This window comes from Cervus elaphus, chromosome 23, assembly GCF_910594005.1.
Source record: "Cervus elaphus chromosome 23, mCerEla1.1, whole genome shotgun sequence".
NCBI classification, from domain to species: domain Eukaryota; kingdom Metazoa; phylum Chordata; class Mammalia; order Artiodactyla; family Cervidae; genus Cervus; species Cervus elaphus.
In genome coordinates, this window is record NC_057837.1 from 29,732,400 (window position 1) to 29,753,251 (window position 20,852).

At 40.1% G+C, this 20,852-nt stretch overlaps 1 protein-coding gene across 9 annotated transcripts in view; it reads left to right on the forward strand.

The window, feature by feature from the left end:
• The window catches only part of LOC122681677 (S-acyl fatty acid synthase thioesterase, medium chain-like), a 39,356-nt gene that overhangs the window by 9,399 nt on the left and 9,105 nt on the right, over positions 1-20,852 (forward strand). For all 9 annotated transcript variants that reach the window (XM_043884015.1, XM_043884016.1, XM_043884008.1 and 6 more), the window contains 3 exons: positions 4,888-5,053; positions 9,209-9,339; positions 18,989-19,127. In XM_043884015.1, the coding sequence (XP_043739950.1) occupies positions 5,022-5,053; positions 9,209-9,339; positions 18,989-19,127 (302 nt within the window). In that variant the 5' untranslated portion in view covers positions 4,888-5,021. The remainder of the gene's footprint in view (positions 1-4,887; positions 5,054-9,208; positions 9,340-18,988; positions 19,128-20,852) is intronic.

Consider the following 20,852-nt stretch of genomic DNA (forward strand, 5'->3'; position numbering starts at 1 on the left):
ATTTGTATTATTTTTCAGAGTCCATATATAAGTGGTATCATACAGTATTTGTCTTTTTCTGTCTAACTTATTTTATAATCTTTAGGTCTATTTGTGTTGCTGCAAATTGCAACATGAATTTCATTCCTCTTTATGGCTAAGTAATATTCCATTGTGATATCTATATATATGAAGTCAAAGTGTTATTTGCTCAGTCATGTCCAACTCTTTGCAACCCCTGGCAGGACTGTAGCCTGCCAGGATCCTCTGTCCATGGAATTCTCCAGGCAAGAATACTGGAGTAGAGATCCCCTTTTTCAGGGGATCTTTCCAACCCAGGAATCAAACCCAGGGCTCCTGCATTGCAGGCAGATTCTTTACCGTCTGAGGCACCAGGGAAGCCCATCTATCTCTGTATCATACCTTCTTTATCCATTCCTCAGTTGATGGGCACTTAGCTTGCCTCCATGTCTTGGATACTGGAAATAGTACTGCTATAAACACTGGGTTAGATGCAGCTTTTCAAATTAGTGTTTTCATTTTTCTAGATATATATATACTGGATCATATGGTAGCTCTGTGGACAAACCTCTACTGTTTTCCACAGCGGTTGCACCAATTTATATTTCCACCAACAGTGTACAAGGGATCCCTTTTCTCCACATCCTCACTGACATTTATTATTTGTAGACTTTTTGATGACAGCCATACTAACAGGTGTGAGGTGATATTGCATTGTTGTTTTGATTTGCATGTCTCTAGACAAAGGAGCCTGGTGGGCTGCTGTCCATGGGGTTGCAGAGAGTTGGACATGACTGAAGCGACTTAGCATGTATGTGTGCATTGGAGAAGGAAATGGCAACCCACTCCAAGTATTCTTGCCTGGAGAATCCCAGGGACAGAGGAGCCTGGTGGACTGCCGTCTATGGGGTTGCAAAGAGTCGGACACAATTGAAGCAACTTAGCAGCAGTAGCAGCAGTAATTAGTGATGCTGAGGACTTGCCTGGAGGCTCAGTCATAAGGAATCTGCCTGCCAATGCAGGAAACATGGGTACAATCCAAAATCTAGGAAGATCTCATTTGTTGTAGTGAAACTTAAGCCCACGCACTGCAACTATTGAACCTTTGTCCTAGAGCCTGGATGCTGCAACTACTGAAGCCTACATTCTGCAACTAGAAAGTTGCCCCTGCTCACCACAACTAAAGAAAGCCCACACAGCCAAAAATAAATAAATAAAATTTTAGGGAAGAAAAGAGAAGAATATGTTTCTGCTGATTTTGGATGCAATATCCTATAGATTAAGTCCAACTGCTGTACTGCGTCACTTAAGACCACTATTGCCTGATTTTCTATCTGGACGATCTGTTCATTGATGTCAGAGGGTATTAATGCATTATTATAATAATACTATACTACTAATATGCTACTACTATTGTATTATTATAATAATAATATACTAATAATACACTACTATTACTGTACTATTGTTAATTTCTCCCTTTATGTCTCAGTATTTGCTTTATATGCTAGGTGCTCCTGTATTATGTGTGTAATATCCTCTTCTTGTATTGATTTACTTATAATGCCTTTGCCTTTTGTTATAGATTTTGTTTTAGTCTATTTTGCCTGATATGAGTGTTGTTACATTTGCTGCATGCAGGCTGGGGAACACAGCAAGGTGGTCGGGGAAGACCTCTCCCCATCCTACCTGGGGGCCAGCCAGCACCTGTGCATTCCTAAGTGGTGTCCGGGCTGCTCCAGCCTTTTTACCTGTGCCAGAGATTCTCCAACCAGGCAAGGGGGCTTGTCTCTCCACATAGGACCCCAGGACAGGGATGCTCAGTCTGAGCCTTGACCTGCTCACTCCCTGGGGCAGCGTCCACACGTCCAATCCCCTTTCTCCTCTTAGCCCCCTTCAAGGGACACAGGTCCTGACCCAATGTTTTTCTTCCTGTTTTACCCAAATATGTGTGTATCTTTCTTACAGCCTTGATTGTTACAGGAGTCCTTCTGCTATTTTCCAGTTAGCTTTCAATAGGAATTTTTCCGCATCTGGATTTTGATGTTGTTGTTTATTTGGGTTTTTTTTTTTTTTTTTTTTTTGGCCATGCTATGCAACTTGCTAAACTGAAAACTAGCAATTTTCAACAGTGTAGGAGGTGCCCTTTTCTCCATACCCTCTCTAGCATTGATTGATTGTGGCTTTTTTGATGATAGCCATTCTGTCTGGTGTGAGGTGATATCTCATTGTAGTTTTGATTTGCATTTCTCTAATACTTAGTGGTCTTGAATGTCTTTTCATGTGCTATTGGCCATCTGTATATCTTCTCTGGAGAAATGTCTTCTATTTATGCTTTCTCCTCATTTTTTGAGTAGGTTATTTCTTTTGAGGCTGTTAAGTGTCATGAGCTGTTTGCAAATTTTGGAGACTAATCCCTTATTGGTTGCATCATTTGCAAATACTTTCTCCCAATCTGTTGGTTGTTTTTCCATTTTGTTTATTGTTTGCCTTGCTGTGCAAAAGCTTTTAAGTAGACCCTATTTGTTTATTTTTGTTTTTATTTCCATTATTCTGGAAGACGAGTCAAAAAAGATGTTGCTACACTTTATGTCAGAGTGTTTTTCCTATGTTTTCCTCCAGGAGTTTTATAGTGTTCAGTCTCACATTTAGGCCTTGAATCCATTTTGAGCATAGTTTTGTGTATGGAGTTAAAGAATGATCTAGTGTCATTTTTTTACATGTAGCTGTCCAGTTTTCCCAGCACCATTTATTGCAGAGACCATCTTTCCAACATTGTGTAGACTTGGGGGGAGGTGAGTTTTACATCCTTCTGCTCCAGGTTTTGATCTCTTTCAAGTCTGATTCTTCTGATTTTCCCTGCCTTGAGAGTTGTTCTGAAAATCCCAATTTAGCAATTTTTCTTTTAGCACTTGAAGAGATTAGTGCTAGCTTTCCACTCTGCTGTTCCTTCCAGATTATAGTCCATCCCCTCATCCTCTGGGCTTTTAATATTTGCCCTTTGTCTTTGTTTTCCAGTTTCATCATTACATACATTTTTTTCTTTTTAGTCTATTCTGCTCAGAATGTGCTGGGCATCTTTACTCTTCGGACTGGTATAATGTATCAGTTGTGGGAAAATCTAAGCCACTGTCTCCTGAATATTGTCCCTACCTCATCCCTCTCTTCTCTCCTCCAGGATTTCAATCAAATAGACACTTCTATTGTTTTTTTCTTGAGGACAGAGTCACTATCACTTTTATCTGAGGATAACTCCAAATGTTGAGAAATGACCCAGGACTTCAGTGATATCTATTGAAGTAAAATGTCAACTGAGTAAATTGACATTTACTCAATTGACATGTCAAAAAAAAAGTCTATTGAGTAAATTTTTAATTTGTATTTATTTTTGATTACGATGGGTCTTTGTTGCTGTGCGCAGGCTACTCTCTAGTTGTGGTGCATGGGCTTCTTGTTGTGGTGGTTTCTGTTGTTGTGGAGCAGACTCTAGCGTGTGCAGGCTTTGGCACCGGCGGCACACAGGCTTAGCTGCTCTGTGGCATGTGGGATCTTCCTGGACCAGAGACTGAACCCATGTCCCCTGTATGTGTAGGCAAATTCTCAACCACTGGACCACCAGGGAAGACCTATTAAGTAAAAGTAAACACTTCTCCTGCCTATAATGTGCCAAGTCAAAAATAAGATGATATCAGAAAGAAGAATAGGTTTTACTTATTTCTATTAAAAACAGCTGGTGGAATTTAGCCTCATTTTACTGCCGTTCTGTAGCCCTCAGTAACAGCCTTCAGTCATAAACACAAAAAATATGCATCCAACCTCTGATTGCCAATTTTTCTTGGTAGACAAAGCCGTCTCTTCTGGCATTTTATGTCCTTACTTAAGGAGTCAGTGGAATCCTAATGAATCATACAGGTGGGGTGTTTTTTGAGAATTTGTAATTTCTCCAGGCCATTCTTACTAAGAAAACAACCTGAGTGACAAGCTGATCCCCGCCTCCAGGAACTCTCTTCCCCTAGTTAAGCAGGTCTTTCAGTTCCTCCAGGTGCTCTGCACTGCACTATAAGAAGTCAGCACACTGAGAGATCAGCCTGGTCTCCGGGGAACACTCCTGAGGCTCACAGCTGAGTGATCCAGGGCCTTGACATGATTCGAGGAGCTTCTAGGAAGTAAAAGGATAAAGTCCACTAGGGGGGGTAATTATTCTTCCTTTCTTTTCTGAATATTTGTAGCTTGCAGAGTTGGAAGTTTGATATTTCATTTTTTATTTATTTGTTTATTTTTGGTTGCACTGGTCTTCATTGCTGTGTGTGCGATTTTTTTAGTTGCAGTGAGTGGGGGCTACTCTTTGTTGCGGTGCATGGGCTTCTTGTTGCAGTGGCCTCTCTTGTTGGGGAGCACACGGGCTCAGCAGTTGTGGGGCATGGGCTTAGATGCTCCATGGCAGATAGAATCTTTCCAGACCAGGGGTTGAACCCATGTCCCCTGCTTTGGAAGTGGTTTCTTAGCCACTGAGCTAGCAGGGACGTCCCAGAAGTTTGGTATTAGCAGTAAAGTTTTTCTAAGACCTCCTAATTCTTCCTTAAGTTTTAAAATTTTGTAAATATCTAGAAAATGAAGACACCAATATTTTAAACTCAAACCTCTCCTCAGACCCCAATTTTCTAGTCAGTATTGAGTGTTCTTGGTTTGATTTGGCTGCAGGGCATTTACTAGCTGGAGTTTTAGAAATGTTGCATCTTTGTCTTTCTCTGTCCTAGCCAGGGGTTCAGCTAATGGAAACACTTACTGATGATTGAATGTGAGCTGAGGCAGGCGACTCCAACATAACATCTGTCATGTTGCTTCTAATCCATTTCTTCTCCTCTTTTTTTTCTTTTTTTCAAATAGGGCTTGGAGCAATAATCAACAGATTTCAAAGTGTGCTCGAGGCTGATCAGAGGTTTTATATCCAAAGAGGTATTGAATTTGGCACTGGCCAGAAAGTTCCTGAGAGCAGCAATTTTGTACCATTTCCTCAACAAATGGAGAGCAGAGACAAAGCTGAGACAATCAGGTATGTCACTGTGTGCAGTCTGGGTTTTTCCAATCCCAGGTGCTCTAATACTCTGCCTCTGGAGGTTGCCCTTTTACATGGGAAGGGGCTTCTCAGAGAGACCTCATTTGATGGCCATTCTCCCTAGTGCAAGGTATTTGTGTTTTTGCCACACCATGTGGGATCCTAGTTTCCCCAACAAGGGACCGAACCCTGCACTGGAAGTGCAGAGTCTTAACCACTGGACCGCTAGGGAAGTCCTGTAAGGTATAGTAAATGGTACCAACTACTCACTGTGTAAAATGGTACTGACTTGGTGGTGAGCTTAATGTGAAACTGTAAATCCATGACTTGGCTACAAATGTGAAAGTAAGATTCCATTTACATCCAGAAGTAGAGTAGACGTCTGTGTCCCTGGCTCTGTCATCTGAAGCCTCCCAGGTATGCTATCCACTCCCTGCCACTTATGGGTCCACTTGTTGCTTGTTGATGCTGAGAAAACAAGAAGAAGGATAAAGTGGGGAAATAGCTCTTAGGATAAACAGGACTTGTGTTCTAATTCCTGACTTGTCACTGGCCGGGTGACCCTGGGCGAGTAACCTAACACCTCTTGACCTCAATTTCTCCAACTGTCAAACCAGGATTAATAGAAAACATTCATTTTTGTTTTGTGGGTTCCTAAAACCATGCTGAGTATTTTTGAGACATTTAATCAAAGTGTAAGGAAGACGCTATGATTGTCCTCATTTTATAGATGAGGACATTGAGATTTTCAGTCACTCAGGTCATTTTCCTAATGTCGTATCAACGGGTTTGAATTCAGATCTCTTTGTTTCCACAGCCTTAGTCACTAGGCTGTTGAAAGTGAAAGTCGCTCAGTCGTGTCTGACTCTTTGTGACCCCGTGGACTACAGAGTCCATGGAATTCTCTAGGCCAGAATACTGGAGTGGGTAGCCTTCCCCATCTCTAGGGGATCTTCCCAACCCAGCGATCAAACCCAGGTCTCTCACATTGTGAGAGGATTCTTTACCAGCTGAGCTACAAGGGAAGCCCAAGAATACTGGAGTGAGCCTATCCCTTCTCCAGCAGGTCTTCCCCACTCAGGAATCAAACCTGGGTCTCCTGTATTGCAGGTGGATTCTTTACCAACTGAGCTATCAGGCTGTTGATAGTGGGTTAAATGATTGCTCTAATACCTCTCAACTCTAAAGTCTTAGAATTTTATGATTTAACCGAAACCAAAACTGAAGAAGGGGAAGACAAAGAGAAGGCAAGTGCAGGCAGAAGGCTTCCACCCAGAGGATTGGCTTGGGAAGGTTAGCTTTTCTTGGTCTGCGTCTGTTTTTCTCAGGAGACACAGGAGATTGGACGGAGGCAGAGGACAGGCAAGAGCCCAAGAATGAGAATGTTCTGCTAACTGTCCAGGCTTCACAGCAATGAGCAATACCCTCCCAGGCACTACCTTCTTGTGAGATCTTCACCGTGGGTTTGCTGTGGAGGGTAGGCACCCCATCAATGTGGGTTCTGAGGACCCACTGCGACACTGGCCCGGCTCTAAATAAGTGAAGAGCAGCTCCTACCCCCACCCCCAAGGCAAAGAAAGGTGGTTTTATCTTGAAACTAATGATCAAACGGTTTCGCTGGTGGCTCAGTGGTAAAGAATCTGACTGCCAACACAGGAGACACAGGTTTGATCCCTGGGTGGGGAAGATCTCCAGGAGAAGGAAATGGTAACCCAGTATTCTTGCCTGAGAAATGCCATGGACAGAGGAGTCTGGAGGGCTATAGCCCACGGGGTTGCAGAGTTGGAAATGACTTAGCAACTAAAAAAAACAGCAATGATCAAAGTGTCTAAACCTAATTTTGTGTTTATGGCTTTGTATTGTTTTCCTTATAGAACTCCTGTAATCAGCAGAACTACTTCTGCTGATTACATAGTCTTCAGGTATGGCAAGGCTATACTTATTCTGATATTTTTGTTCATGAGAATGCAAGTCATTGAAATAGACTGAAGTAGGGCTCCTTGGCTTTAAAAAATATGGACTTGTTTTAAAGTAATGTTGAATTCAAGTCATTTTTCTAGACTCTTCAATAGCTTCCAGAAATAAGATTCAGAAAACTCACCCATTAGCTATGCAGTTTTTACCAAACTGTGGAAGGCACTATGGAAGGTTTTGTACTCCTTTAAAAAATGACTCTAGTGTTTTTCCAGTAAATGGTTGATAGCTATGAAGCTCTTATTTAGGGCTGATCCATGGTCAGTGAGTTTGCTGATAATCATTTCAGTTCAGTTCAGTTGCTCAGTCGTGTCCGACTCTTTGCGATCCCATGAACTGCAGCACACCAGGCCTCCCTGTCCATCACCAACTCCCGGAGTCCACCCAAACCCATGTCCATCGAGTCGATGATGCCATCCAACCATCTCATCCTCTGTCATCCCCTTCTCCTCCTGCCCTCAAACTTGCCCAGCATCAGGGTCTTTTCAAATGAGTCAGCTCTTCGCATCAGGTGGCCAAAGTATTGGAGTTTCAGCTTCAACATCAGTCCTTCCAATGAACACTCAGGATTGATCTCCTTTAGTTAGAAGGAATGTAGCCTCAAGTACAAAATGTCCCTCTTCAAAAGAAAACATTAAAATTACCCCTTTGAGGGGACTTCCCTGACCATCCAGTAGTTAAGACACTGCCTTCCAGTGCAGTGGGCCTGATCCCTGGTCAGGGAGCTAAGATCCCACATGTCCCATGGCTGCCAAAAAACCAAAACATAAAAAACATACTGTAACAAGTTCAATCAAGACTTTAAAAATGGCCCACATTAAAAAACCTTTAAAAAAAAATGCCCTTTTTTCTCTTTAAATTAGCTGTTATTAACATAAATGCCCTAATACAAGCCAAGGAGTTTTTCTCCATAAGTTATTCTTCCCCCCAAGAAAGGTTTTAACTTATGCTTAAGTTTGTGTAAAGTTTCTCATAATTAGTAGCGTTCTATTATTTTTATCATGAAAACCAAAATCCTCTTTAAGGAATACATGTAAACCTGACAAAATCTCAATCATTGTTAGTTTTGGATGCTTGTAGAGATCAACTGGGGGTGCGTCCCTGGTAGTTCAGCTGGTAAAGAATCCACCTGCAATGCAGGAGACCCTGGTTCAATTCCTGGGTTGGGAAGATCCCCTGGAGGAGGGATAGGCTGCCCACTCCAGTATTCTTGGGCTTCTCTGGTGGCTCAGCTGGTAAAGAACCCACCTGCAATGCAGGAGACCTGGGTTCAGTCCCTGAGTTGGGAAGATCCCCTGGAGGAGGGCATGGCGACCCACTCCAGTATTCTTGCCTGGAAAATCCCCATGGACAGAGGAGCTTGGAGGGTGACAGTCCATGGGGTCACAAAGAGTCAGACATGACTGAGTGACTAAGCACAACACAGCACAGAGATCAACTGACTAAATGGGAACTTAAAAAAGAGAGAGGCAAGAGAGATTTAATCATGATAGTAGGGTTGATTATCTCACATTTGGCAAGACTATATAACTTTGTAAATAATTTAATGATCAACGTGAAGACTTTACAGGAAGTGTTTAAATTATGGATGATGCAAACGTATATATATTGAATGTTTTGTACATATATTTATATTGAATATATATATATTGAATTTTTTAAAAAGCAATTATCTGGAATACTAGGTGGAAGGATAGTTGGACACTGTGGTGAAATTTCCAATGATTATATGCAGATACAAAAAGGTGTATTTAATTAACACTCAGAAGGGAGTGAAAATTACATGCTTTGGAAAACTTACAGATGACCTGAAATCATGAAGACATTGAGATAAAACTGTGTAGATACAAGTATTCCCTGAATTGGGAAAAAGGTGATTTCTAAATTAGCATGTCTATCCCTTTTAAATGTGCATATGAAATGTATTTCCTAAATATTACATATAGATACTTGACTATTTCACTTACATCTATCAAAGTTTATATATACTAACTGTTAAAAATGAATCCACGAAAAATTTTTTTGGCTGTTCTTGTTGGGAAAAAAAAAAGGTGATCCCTTTATATATGAATACAGTCTCCTTATAATGAATAAAAATTTCTGTTAAAACACACCTAAATCAGTTAGGACAGGTGGACTTACTTTACATCATGTTAAATATTTGAATTTTCTCCCTAGGAATGAAAAAGTTGTGAACTGCTTATACCAGAATCGTAATGCACTTTTTAGGCTGGTTTGCTTTCCTTGGGGAGGAGGTGGCTCCAATTTCTTTGCCAAATGGGGCCAAGATATTCCTAATTCTGTGGAAGGTATGTGAACTTTTACAGCAATTTGCACGGTCAGATAACATGCACATACAAACAATACAGATTTCCTTACTGGGGGATAGTTAATATTAATAGACACTCAAGATTGCTCTTCAATAAGAGCAATTTTGTCATTTTTCTACTTCCAGAGTAAGAAATTCTGCTATCTTCTGTTACCGAATTAAACATGTTATACCATTTGTTAAGGCCAATAGGTCACTGAGATTCTGTTCAGACTCTGTTCAACTTTTTTACGCCCCTTGTCTCTCTGTCTATTACCCTGTCTGTCTTAGGAATTTTCTTTCTTTCCTTTTTTATTGTTGTTATTGTTTAGTCTCTAAGTCATGTCTGACTCTTTTGCGATTCCATGGACTGCAGCCCATCAGCCTCTGTCCATGGGATTACCCAGGCAAGAATACTGAAATAGATTGCTATTTCCTTCTCCAAAAGATCTTCCTGACCCAGAGATCGAACCCGCGTCTCATGCATTGGCAAGTGGATTCTTTACCACTGAGCCACCTGGAAAGCCCCTGTCCCAGGTACTTTCTTATTGGTGGACTGTGAACTTGAATTTTTTTTCTCACAGCAGCATGAAAGTGAATTAAACACCACTCTTCTTTTAAGTCATTTTCTGATTATATTTTCTTATTCCCGGACATGGGTAGCTTAAGATAAGTCAAAAGCCTTGAGGGACAAAACACTGTACCTCTTACCTCTCTGAAACTGTAAGTCGCTCAGTTGTGCCCAACTCTTTGGGACCCCCATGGACTGTAGTCTGCCAGGTTCCTCTGTTTATGAGATTCTTTAGGTGAGAATACTGGAGTGGGTTGCCATTTTCTTCTCCAGGGGATCTTCCTCACCCAGGGATCAGACCCAGATCTCCTACCTTGCAATAGATGGTTTATAGTCTAACCCACCACGGAAGTCCCTTATATCTGAGGTCGCAGCATCTAATTCTTGGCTGACGTTACAGCACTGTTTTCCAGCTTTTGGCTCAGCTGGTAGAGAATCCACCTGCAATGCAGGAGACCTGGGTTCAATCGCTGGGTTGGGAAGATCCCCTGGAGAAGGGAAAGGCTACCCACTCCAGTATTCTGGCCTGGAGAATTCCATGGATCATATAGTCCATGGGGTTGCAAAGAGTCAGACACGACTGAGCGACTTGCACTTTTCCAACTTTTCCCTCTCTAGCCCTGTGGGAATATATACAGTGCTGCTGACTTCTTGGCCTCTTAAAAGTAAAGCAATTATATTCTAACAGAAACTTAAAAAGAAAAAGTAGACCTCCACCTGCAGTCTAGAACTTGCAACCTGTACCAGGTAATTGACATATCTCTACAGCAGGAAAGAGGCTGGAGAAATTGCACTTCACTTCTCCAGAGTTTTCCTCTCTTCAGGGAGGTCCAGGTTGCCCCAGCAGTTCAATGATGCCTTCAAACAGGTACTGTGCGTGTGTGTTATTCAGCTTCCCTACCTGTTCAATGAGAGGATTTTTCTGCTGTAAGACATTAAAAATTTTTTTTTATTGGATTATAGTTGATTTACAATGCTGTGTTAGTTTCAGGTGTGTAGCAAAGGGACTCAGTTATACCTATATGGACTCTTTTCTTTTTTTATAGACTCTTTTCACATATAGGCTATTACAGAGTATTGAGTAGAGGTCTCCGTGCTATACAGCAGGTTCTTATTAGTTACTTATTTTATATTTAGTAGTGTATACATGTCAACCCCAGTCTCCCAGTTTATAGCCCTCTTATCCCTTGGTAAGTTTATTTTTTCCATCTGTGACTCCACATCTGTTTTGTAAATAAGTTCATTTATAGTTTTTTAGATTTCACATATAAGCAATACCATATATTTGTCTTCCTGTGTCTGACTTCACTCAGAGATTGTCATCTCCCCTACCAGGGAAGACGACAATCTCTGAGTGAAGTGTCTCAAGTAAGTAAGCGTTATCCTCACTAGAGATGACACTCTCTAGGTCCTAGATCCTGGAAAGTTGGTTCAATAGCGTAGTCTAAGAAACCATCAAGTATCAATTACTACTGCCTTTTCAATACTACTTTTTGAAATATTTGCTTCAGATTTTATTTTTACTTTTGATTAAGATCTCTGTTAATCTTTTAAAAATACAACTATTTTTTAAAATGGTTTAGATTTATGGAAAAGTTGCAAAGTTGTTCTCAACTATGCCTCACCCAGTTTCCTCAATTATCTTCAACACACAGTTTCATGTCATTATATTTCAGGGACATTTACATGGATTATAATTTCAAATATTAGTTCTTTACCAGTATTTTAGTTTGTTTACCTTTCTTGAGAGTCACCATTTGTTCCTGTGTTGGAACACTTTCTGACTTTTGTGATTATCACCTTCTTTTGGGCTCTTTTCCTTTTTTCTTTGTTTTCTTATTCCCAGCTCTTTTATTCCTGTCCTCCATATCCATTTAAATACATTGCATCTATTACCTCGCAGACAACATTCAGTCATTTTAAAAATAATTTTTGTCCCTTTAATCAATTTCTTTCCAGTATTCTGTCACCCCTTTGTGCAACTGTCTGACTATTTCTGTTCAGGATTTTCAATTTCTGAGTTATAGTGTTTTTTCATGTCTGCAATTTCTCATTTGAATTTATATTAGAGTTTTGTATTGTTTGCTTTGCTTTGTGAGCTTTTTAAAAAGCATCTTCAATCATTAGCTGAAAAAGTTTGACTCTTACTTTGTTTTGTGTGTTATGCTTCTACTCATGATGAAGTATGTTGGATTTTCCTGACCCACAAAAACAGGTCATTCTGGAACTTTGAGATGTTTTGAGGAATAAACTCATGTTCTTAAACAGTGGGACTCATACACTACATTTTTGTAAGGAGGGGATGAGGAAGGAAATGAACTTACATTTAACATATGCATAAAATACCTTTCAAGGCTTATATTAATAATTGATACCTTTGATTGCCCTTAGCAGCAGCAGCTGGATAACTAGGTGGCTAAGAGCAAGATTTGGAGAGATTCTTGCACTGCAAGCCTTTTTGTACCTCTTGAATATTGAACCATGTATGAGTTTAAACTACCCCAGAAATTTAAAAAAAAAAAAAAAAAAAAATCCTGTATGAAAAAACGAAAAACCACCCAGGTCATTCAGCAGGGGGTGCTGCTGCTGCTGCTAAGTCGCTTCCGTCTGTGCAACCCCATAGACGGCAGCCCACCAGGCTCCCCCGTCCCTGGGATTCTCCAGGCAAAAACACTGGAGTGGGTTGCCATTTCCTTCTCCAATGCACGAAAGTGAAAAGTGAAAGTGAAGTCTCTCAGTCGTGTCCGACTCTTCGCGACCCCATGGACTGCAGCCTACCAGGCTCCTCCGTCCATGGGATTCTCCAGGCAAGAGTACTGGAGTGGGGTGCCATTGCCTTCTCCGTCAGCAGGGGGTAGCCCGAGGCAATTAGTTGCTTACTCTGTTTATTAGTTCAAGGGTGCCCTCTTCTGTCACTATAAGTGAAGTGCAGTTTATAAATAAATGACACTGTGGAGTTGGGGGGGGTTCATTCTTCTGATTCTTTGATGCTGCCTGGCATCTGTGGGGCTCTTATCTTCAGTCACTTCCTTCTTTATTTTTGCCATCAGGCCTCCAAGGGATGTTCCTCCCTTTCCAAGGTGCCTTTCTCAGCCACTACAACTCTGCTCCCTCATGCTTTCCAAGCCCCTTTCTCTCCATTTCCAGGTACCAACACTCTGCCATGGAGGTCTCCCCAAAACCCATGCACTAGAAGAAGAGAGTCCTGTTACTAATATATAAATATATTTTACAAATTATTGAAGGTAATTTCGTATGAGGTTTTCAATCAACAGTTGACAGTCTAAGATAGATATTTCACATATTTTTCTGACTTTATATAAATGTAACATACTGTAAATGTTCCTCTGAAGCTTGCTTTTTTCCCCTCTGTTTTTCTGAGATTCATCCCTTGAATATGTGACTCTCTACTTCACTGACTTTTAACTCGTATATATTATTCCACTGTGTGACTATATGTGTCTAGTCTTCTCTTTATAGGTATTAAGGTCTTTTTCTGCTATGTGTAATAACTTCTGTGAGCAGTCTCATATACAGTTGACCTTTAAATAGTGCAGGGGTTAGGGATGCTGAACCTCTACACAGTTGAGAATCCATGTATAATGAGTAGTTGGCCCTCTGTTTTCAGGGTTCAGCATCTGTGGAATTAACCAGCTGCATTTCTTGTAGTACTGTATACTTACTATTGAAAAAAAATCTGCATATAAGTGGACTCTCCCAGTTCAAACTCTTGTTGTTGTTCAAGGGGCAACTGTATGTGTTCATGCATGCATGGGTAAAAGTCTATACTTAAAGGTGGAATTTCTGGGTATTGGAATAGGAATGTCTCTACTTCAAACTGTCCTCCAAAGGAACTGCAAAGATTTATACTGCCAAAGCAGCACATGAAAATTCGAATCCCTTTATACCCTTGACAACACTGTTATTGCCAAGACTTTAAATTTTTTGCCAATCTGTGCATGAAATTATTCTGATTTTGTTCTATTATTTCCAATGTTATTGAGATGTAAATGACTGAAGAAGCTTGGGGCTTCCTAGGTGGCACAGTGGTAAAGAATCCATCTGCTAAGGCAGGAAACGCAAGAGACGCAGGTTCAATCCCTGGATTGGGAAGATCCCTTGGAGGAGGAAATGGCAACTCGCTCCAATACTCTTGCCTAAGAAATTCCATGGACAGTGGAGCCTGGCGGGCTACAGTCCATGGGGTTGAAAGAGTCATCATGACTGAGTGACTGAGCGCACTCACACACACACACATGCCTGCACATGGTGAATAAGTTTAAGCTGAACCACATAGCTTGACATGTATGTATTGTGAAATGATCATCATGTACGTTTAGTTAACATCTATCCTCTTAAATAGTTTCAGTTATCTTTCCTGTGATAATTTTTTGGATCTATTCTCTTAGCAATTTTCAAATATGCAATACAATATTGTTAACTATAGTCACCATATTGTACATTATATCCCTAGAATGTACTCATAGTAATCAAAATAGTATCCTTTGGCATAAAAACAGACACACAGGCAAATGCAATAGAATTGAAAGTCCAGAGATAACCTCCCAAATACATAGTCAACAAACATTTGACGAGAGCGATGTGAAAGTCGCTCAGTTTTGTTGGATGCTTTGCAACCCCAAGGACTATACAGTCCATGGAATTCTCCCAGCCAGAATACTGGAGTGGGCTGCCATGCCCTCCTCCAGGGGATCTTCCCAACGCAGGGATCGAACCCAGGTCTCCTGCATTGCAGGTGGATTCTTTACCAGCTGAGCCACCAGGAAAGTCCACAGAAAAGACAGTCTCTTCAATAAATGGTGCAGGGAAAGCTGGATATTCACAGAAGAATGAAACTAGACCACTCTCATCACTCACTCAAAAAATTAACTCAAAAAGAATTAAAGACTCAAACATAAGACCTGAAATTATAAATCTCCTAGAAGGAAACAAAGAAAAAGCTCCTTGACATTAATCTTGGTTACGATTTTTCAGAGATGACACCTACAGCCCAAACACAAAAGTAAGATAAATAAACAAGATGACTCCAAACTAAAAAGCTTCTGCACCACAAAAGAATCAGCAAAATGAAAAAGCAACCTACCAAATGGGAGAAAATATTTGCAAATAAAACCCCTAAGAAGGAGTTAATAGCTAAAACATATAAGGAACTCATACAACTCAATACCAAAAAACAATGATTTTAAAATTGAATAAACAGAGGAACTGAATAGATGTTTTCTGAAAGACAACTTACATGACCAACAGGTACATGAAAAGATGCTCAACATCACTCATCATCAGGGAAATGCAAATCAAAACCACAAGGTATCACCTCACACCTGTTAAAATGCTGGTTCCCAAAATGACAAAAGCATTGATGAGGACACGGGGAAAAGGGAACCCTTGAGCACTGTTGGTAGGAATATGAATTAGTGAAGTTACTCTGGCAAACAGTATGGAAGTTCCTCAAAAAATTAAAAATAGAACTACCATGTGATCCAGCAATTCCACTTCTGGGTATATATTGAAAGAAACAAAACTGGTTATCTCAAAGAGATAGCTACACGTCCCATGTTCATTAGAGCATTAGTTACAATAGCCAAGACATGGAAGCAACCTAAGTGTCCACTGATGGATGAATGATATAGAAAACGTGATATCTAGATAGACAGATAATGAAATAATAGTTAATACTGAGCTGAAAAGAAGGAAATCCTGCCATTTGCAACATCATGGATGGATCTTAAGGGCATTGTACTAAGTGAAATAAGTCAGACAGAGAAAGACAAATACTATATGGTATCACTTATATGTGGAATCTAAAAGAACAAATTCAGAGAACAGAAGTGATTGGAAGAAAGGGGTGAAGGTGGTCAAAAGGTACAACTTCCAATTACAAGATAAATTCCTCTGATTTTAAATGGAGCAATCCTTGCTATAGATGCGCCTGGGCGTTTTTCTTATGTATATATTCTTGCTGTTGCTCAGTCTCTCAGTTGTGTCCGACTCCTTGCCACCCCATGGACTCCTGCAGCAGGCCACCCTTCCCTGTCCTTCACAACCTCCTGGATTTTGCTCAAACTCATATTTCTATTTATGCTTCATTTCCTGTGAGTTTCTCATCAGATTCTTATGCTTACTTTTCCAATTGATTCTCTTCTTTTTATTGATGTCTAGAAATTCTTTACATATTTATGACCCTAATTTTTTAGGTAGTGGAGGTTAAAATGTCTTTCCCAGTCTATGCCATTTCTTTCTTCACATGTTGTCTTTTGATCCATGGAAGTCTTAAATTTTAATATAGTCAAGTTTATCTCTCTTAAAGTTTGCACTTCTTACGGCTTACTGTAAAAAGTATACCCTAACTGTCAGTCACCAAGTTATTTGCCAATATTTTCTTCTATCAATTTTTAAGCATTTTGTCATATTCAAGCTAGAATTGACTTTTCTATATCATGTAAGAGCTAGGTTAATAATCAGCTGACTTGGTTATTCAGAGACCTACACTTTCCTTCCCACTGATTTTAAATGTCAACACAGTCAAAAAGTAAGTTCCCACACGTATGTCGTCTATCTCTAAGCTCTCTATTCTGTGCCATTGGTCTATTTGCCTTTCTCATAAATTTAAGGCACTTCAATGCCTTGTCCTTCTCAGCCACCCTGGAAACTTGGTGTCTTATATTCCTGATACAAGCCACAATGGTGTGATCACTCACCTAGAGTCCTGGACATCCTGGAATGCAAAGTCAAGTGGGCCTTAGGAAGCATCACTACAAACAAAGCTAGTGTAGGTGATGGAGTTCCTACTGAGCTGTTTCAAATCCTAAAAGATGATGATGTTAAAGTGCTATACTCAGTATGCCAGCAAATTTGGAAAACTCAGCAGTGGCTTCAGGACTGGAAAAGGTCAGTTTTCATTCCAATCCAAAACAAAGGGAATGCCAAAGAATGTTCAAACTACGCACAATTGCACTCATTTCACACGCTAGCAAAATAATGCTCGAAATTCTCCAAACTAGGCTTCAACAGCACGTGAACCGAGAACTTCCAGATGTTCAAGCTGGATTTAGAAAAGGCAGAGACCAAATTGCCAACACCCGTTGGATCAAAGAAAAAGCAAGAGAATTCCAGGAAAACATCTGCTTCGTTGACTATGCTAAAGCCTTTGACTGTGTGGATAACAACAAATTGTGGAAAACTCTTAAGACATGCGAATACCAGACCATCTTACCTGCCTCCTGAGAAACCTGTATGCAGGTCAAGACACAACAGTTAGAAACAGACATGGAACAATGGACTGGTTCCAAATTGGGAAAGGAGTACATCAAGGCTGTATATTGCCACCCTGCTTATTTAACTTATATGCAGAGTACATCACGTGAAATGCCGGGCTGGACAAAGCACAATCTGGAATCAAGATTGCTGCGAGAAATATCAGTAAACTCAGATATGCAGATGACACCACCATTATGGCAGAAAGTGAAGAGGAACCTCATCAAGAACCTCTTGATGAAAGTGAAAGAGGAGAGTGAAAGAGCTGGCGTAAAACTCAACATTCAAAAAACAAAGATCATGGCATCCAGTCCCATCACATCATGGCAAATAGATGGGAAAACAATGGAAACAGTGACAGACTTTATTTTCCTGGTCTCCAAAATCACTGCAGATGGTGATTGCAGTCATGAAATTAAAAGAGGCTTGCTTCTTGGAAGAAAAGCTATGACCAACCTAGACAGCATATTAAAAAGCAGAGACATTACTTTGCTGACAAAGGTCGGTCTCTTCAAAGCTATGGTTTTTCCAGTAGTCATGTATGGATATGAGAGTTGGACCATAAAGAAAGCTGAGCTCTGAAGAATTGATGCTTTTGAACTGTGGTACTGGAGAAGATTCTTGAGAGTCCCTTGTTCTGCAAGGAGATCCAACCAATCAATCCTAAAGGAAATCAGTTCTGAATATTCATTGGAAGGACTGATGCTGAAGCTGAAACTCCAGTACTTTGGCCACCTGATGCAAAGAACTGATTCATTGGAAAAGACCCTGATGCTGGGGAAGATTGAAGGCAGGAGGAGAAGGGGATGACAGAGGATGAGATGGTTGGATGGCATGACCAACTCGATGGACACGAGTTTGAGCAAGCTCCGGGAGATGAAGGACAGGGAAGCCTGGTGTGCAGCAGTCCGTAGGGTCGCAAAGAGTTAGACACAACTAAGCGACTGAACAACAAGAAGCCATAGACAATCATTCTGTTAGCATAGGCTCATGACTGGAATTTTTATTTTTTTTATTTTTATTTTTTCCAGTTTTTTTTTTTTCATTTATTTTTATTAGTTGGAGGCTAATTACTTTACAATATTGTAGTGGGTTTTGCCATACATTGACATGAATCAGCCATGGATTTACATGTGTTCCCCATCCTGACCCCCCCCTCCCACCTCCCTCCCCATCCCATCCCTCTGGGTCATCCCAGTGCACCAGCCCCGAGCACTTGTCTCATGCATCCAACCTGGACTGGCGATCTGTTTCACACTTGATAATATACATGTTTCGATGCTATTCTCTCAGATCATCCCACCCTCGCCTTCTCCCATAGAGTCCAAAAGTCTGTTCTATACACCTGTGTCTCTTTTTCTGTTTTGCATATAGGGTTATTGTTACCATCTTTCTAAATTCCATATATATGCATTAGTATACTGTATTAGTGTTTATCTTTCTGGCTTACTTCACTCTGTGTAATGGGCTCCTGACTGGAATTTTTCATTCCCTCTTATTTTTTCTCTTTTCTAGTTATACCATTTACCTTAGTGTGAGCCAAACTCTGCATGCATGTGATTCATCCAGTGTTTCTAAACGTTTTTTAAAAAATTCTAAATGTTGGAGAGTATTTTTCAGATATGTAGTCTGCTATAGCTTGTGTTATTTAATCAGCAAATTCTAAAATTTTTCTCTCCTTACATTTGACTAATATTATTCACATCTTTGAAACTCTTCCCACCATATTAACTTAAGCCCTTTCACAGTATCACAGCAACCCTCCCACCATCTGCACACATTAACCGTCTTCCTTTACTTCCAGTGCATGCCATACGGCTTGCTGGGAGAGAAAGTCGGCTTGACGAACCTTTTGCAAGTGACATGCATCAGGTGGTTGATGAAATTGCCTGTGCCCTACTGCCGATCATCCAGGGTGAAAATTTTGCATTTTTTGGTCACAGGTATTTAACCTCCGTTTTTATTTTTTTTTTATTGTTGTTGTTTTTAAACCTCTGTTTTGAAAAACATTTGGGGGACTTTTTTCCACCACAGATCCATGGTTAACGTTGTCCTCTGTGTCTTCTGGGATGTGTGCCTTTGTTTTAGTTTGGTTTTGATGTTTCACCACTGCTTGAAAGAATGATTGATTCAGTATGGTTAGAGCTCTTCTCAAATGAGAAAGTCAGACTGAAAGAAGTCCTAGTAGGGACCGAAAAGATGGAAAGGCCTAGTGCTGAAATGAATGGAAACCTCTCCTTCAGGAGTGTGTAGATCCTAGGCTTCTCTTGGTATCTTCTCTTTTGAAAATAGCCCCAGCATGTTGGGTAACTCTGACCAGCCACGGCTCTTACAATTGGCCAGTCTGTACAATCATCTGACTTTTTTTCCCTTTTAGGCAGAAAGCATTAAGATTTGTAAAATCAAGACTCTAGCAGCAACGTATATCCCATTTATTTTTAAAATTAAAAAGGATATAAAGAGTATGTATTTCTTAAGCTAATCTGTAGGATTTTAAGGTTAAATCATAAATATCAGAATTCTGTCTGCCTCTTACTCAGTTTAACCTTTGGCAACTTCCTTGGGTTTCTGAATTAAGTTTCTTCCTCTGGGAAGCCGGAATGATAATGGCTCCATTTCTGAGGATTAAATGAATAATAACCATAAATTACTTGGTATTAATTATGGTAAGGACTCAGTACATTTTGGCTCCTGTATTATATATATTTACAGATACGATTGAGCAAAAAAAAAAAAAAAAAGAAAAATCAAAGTATCCATTATCCCAGATAATCCTTCAGAATTTTGATGTGGCTCCATAGTATTTTTGCGTGTTGGGATCCTATTTTATATTTCTTCCTAATTTTCCCCCCACTTAAACTATTGCTATGGAGATCTGTAATCGCTGCAAGATGATTTTGTCAATTCCTTTTAAGAGAAGAATTATTTCTATCTTTTTTTCTGTTATAAAAGCACTTTGGTGACATTTTTGTAGAAAATTTAGTATACATTTCTTATAAATTTCTTAAGGACCACATATCCAGAATTTAGGTTAATGACATACACATTGATAGAGCACTTGATAGAAATTTCCAAATCACCTTCAGTTTACACTCCAGCGGCAATGACCATGGAACTGAGTTTCCTTTGTTCATTGCTTGAAGATAGTTGCAAAAAATGTTCTTGATCAATACTGTCTACAAAATATAACTACGTAATGTCTACAGCAGTTCACAAACTTTTTACTCCTGGCATTGCTTTAATACTGGGTTGACCAAAAGGTTCGTTCAGGTGTTTCTGTAACATGGTATGGAGAAACCCAGACAAACCTTTTGGCCAACCCAATACTTCTGGAAGCACTGAGGGGATCAACGAGATTTTATGTGTGGTTTATCCATCAATATTTACCATATTAGAAAATAAAACTATGAAACTTTCAAGATACTTAACATTAATAATCCCCTTATATGCTGCTATAAAGAATACATACTTTATGCAAGACTGTATTTTCCCAAAAAAGCACTGTGAGAAGAGTGGCACTATTTTACACTTTGGCACACATTTGGTACACTCTGGCACACATGTCTGGCTTATTAGAAGGCAGCTAAGATTCTCTCTTTTGCATTCCAACTGTGCTGATAACCCATGACACACGTGGTGTATGGAAAACTCAACTATGCTCTCCTAAA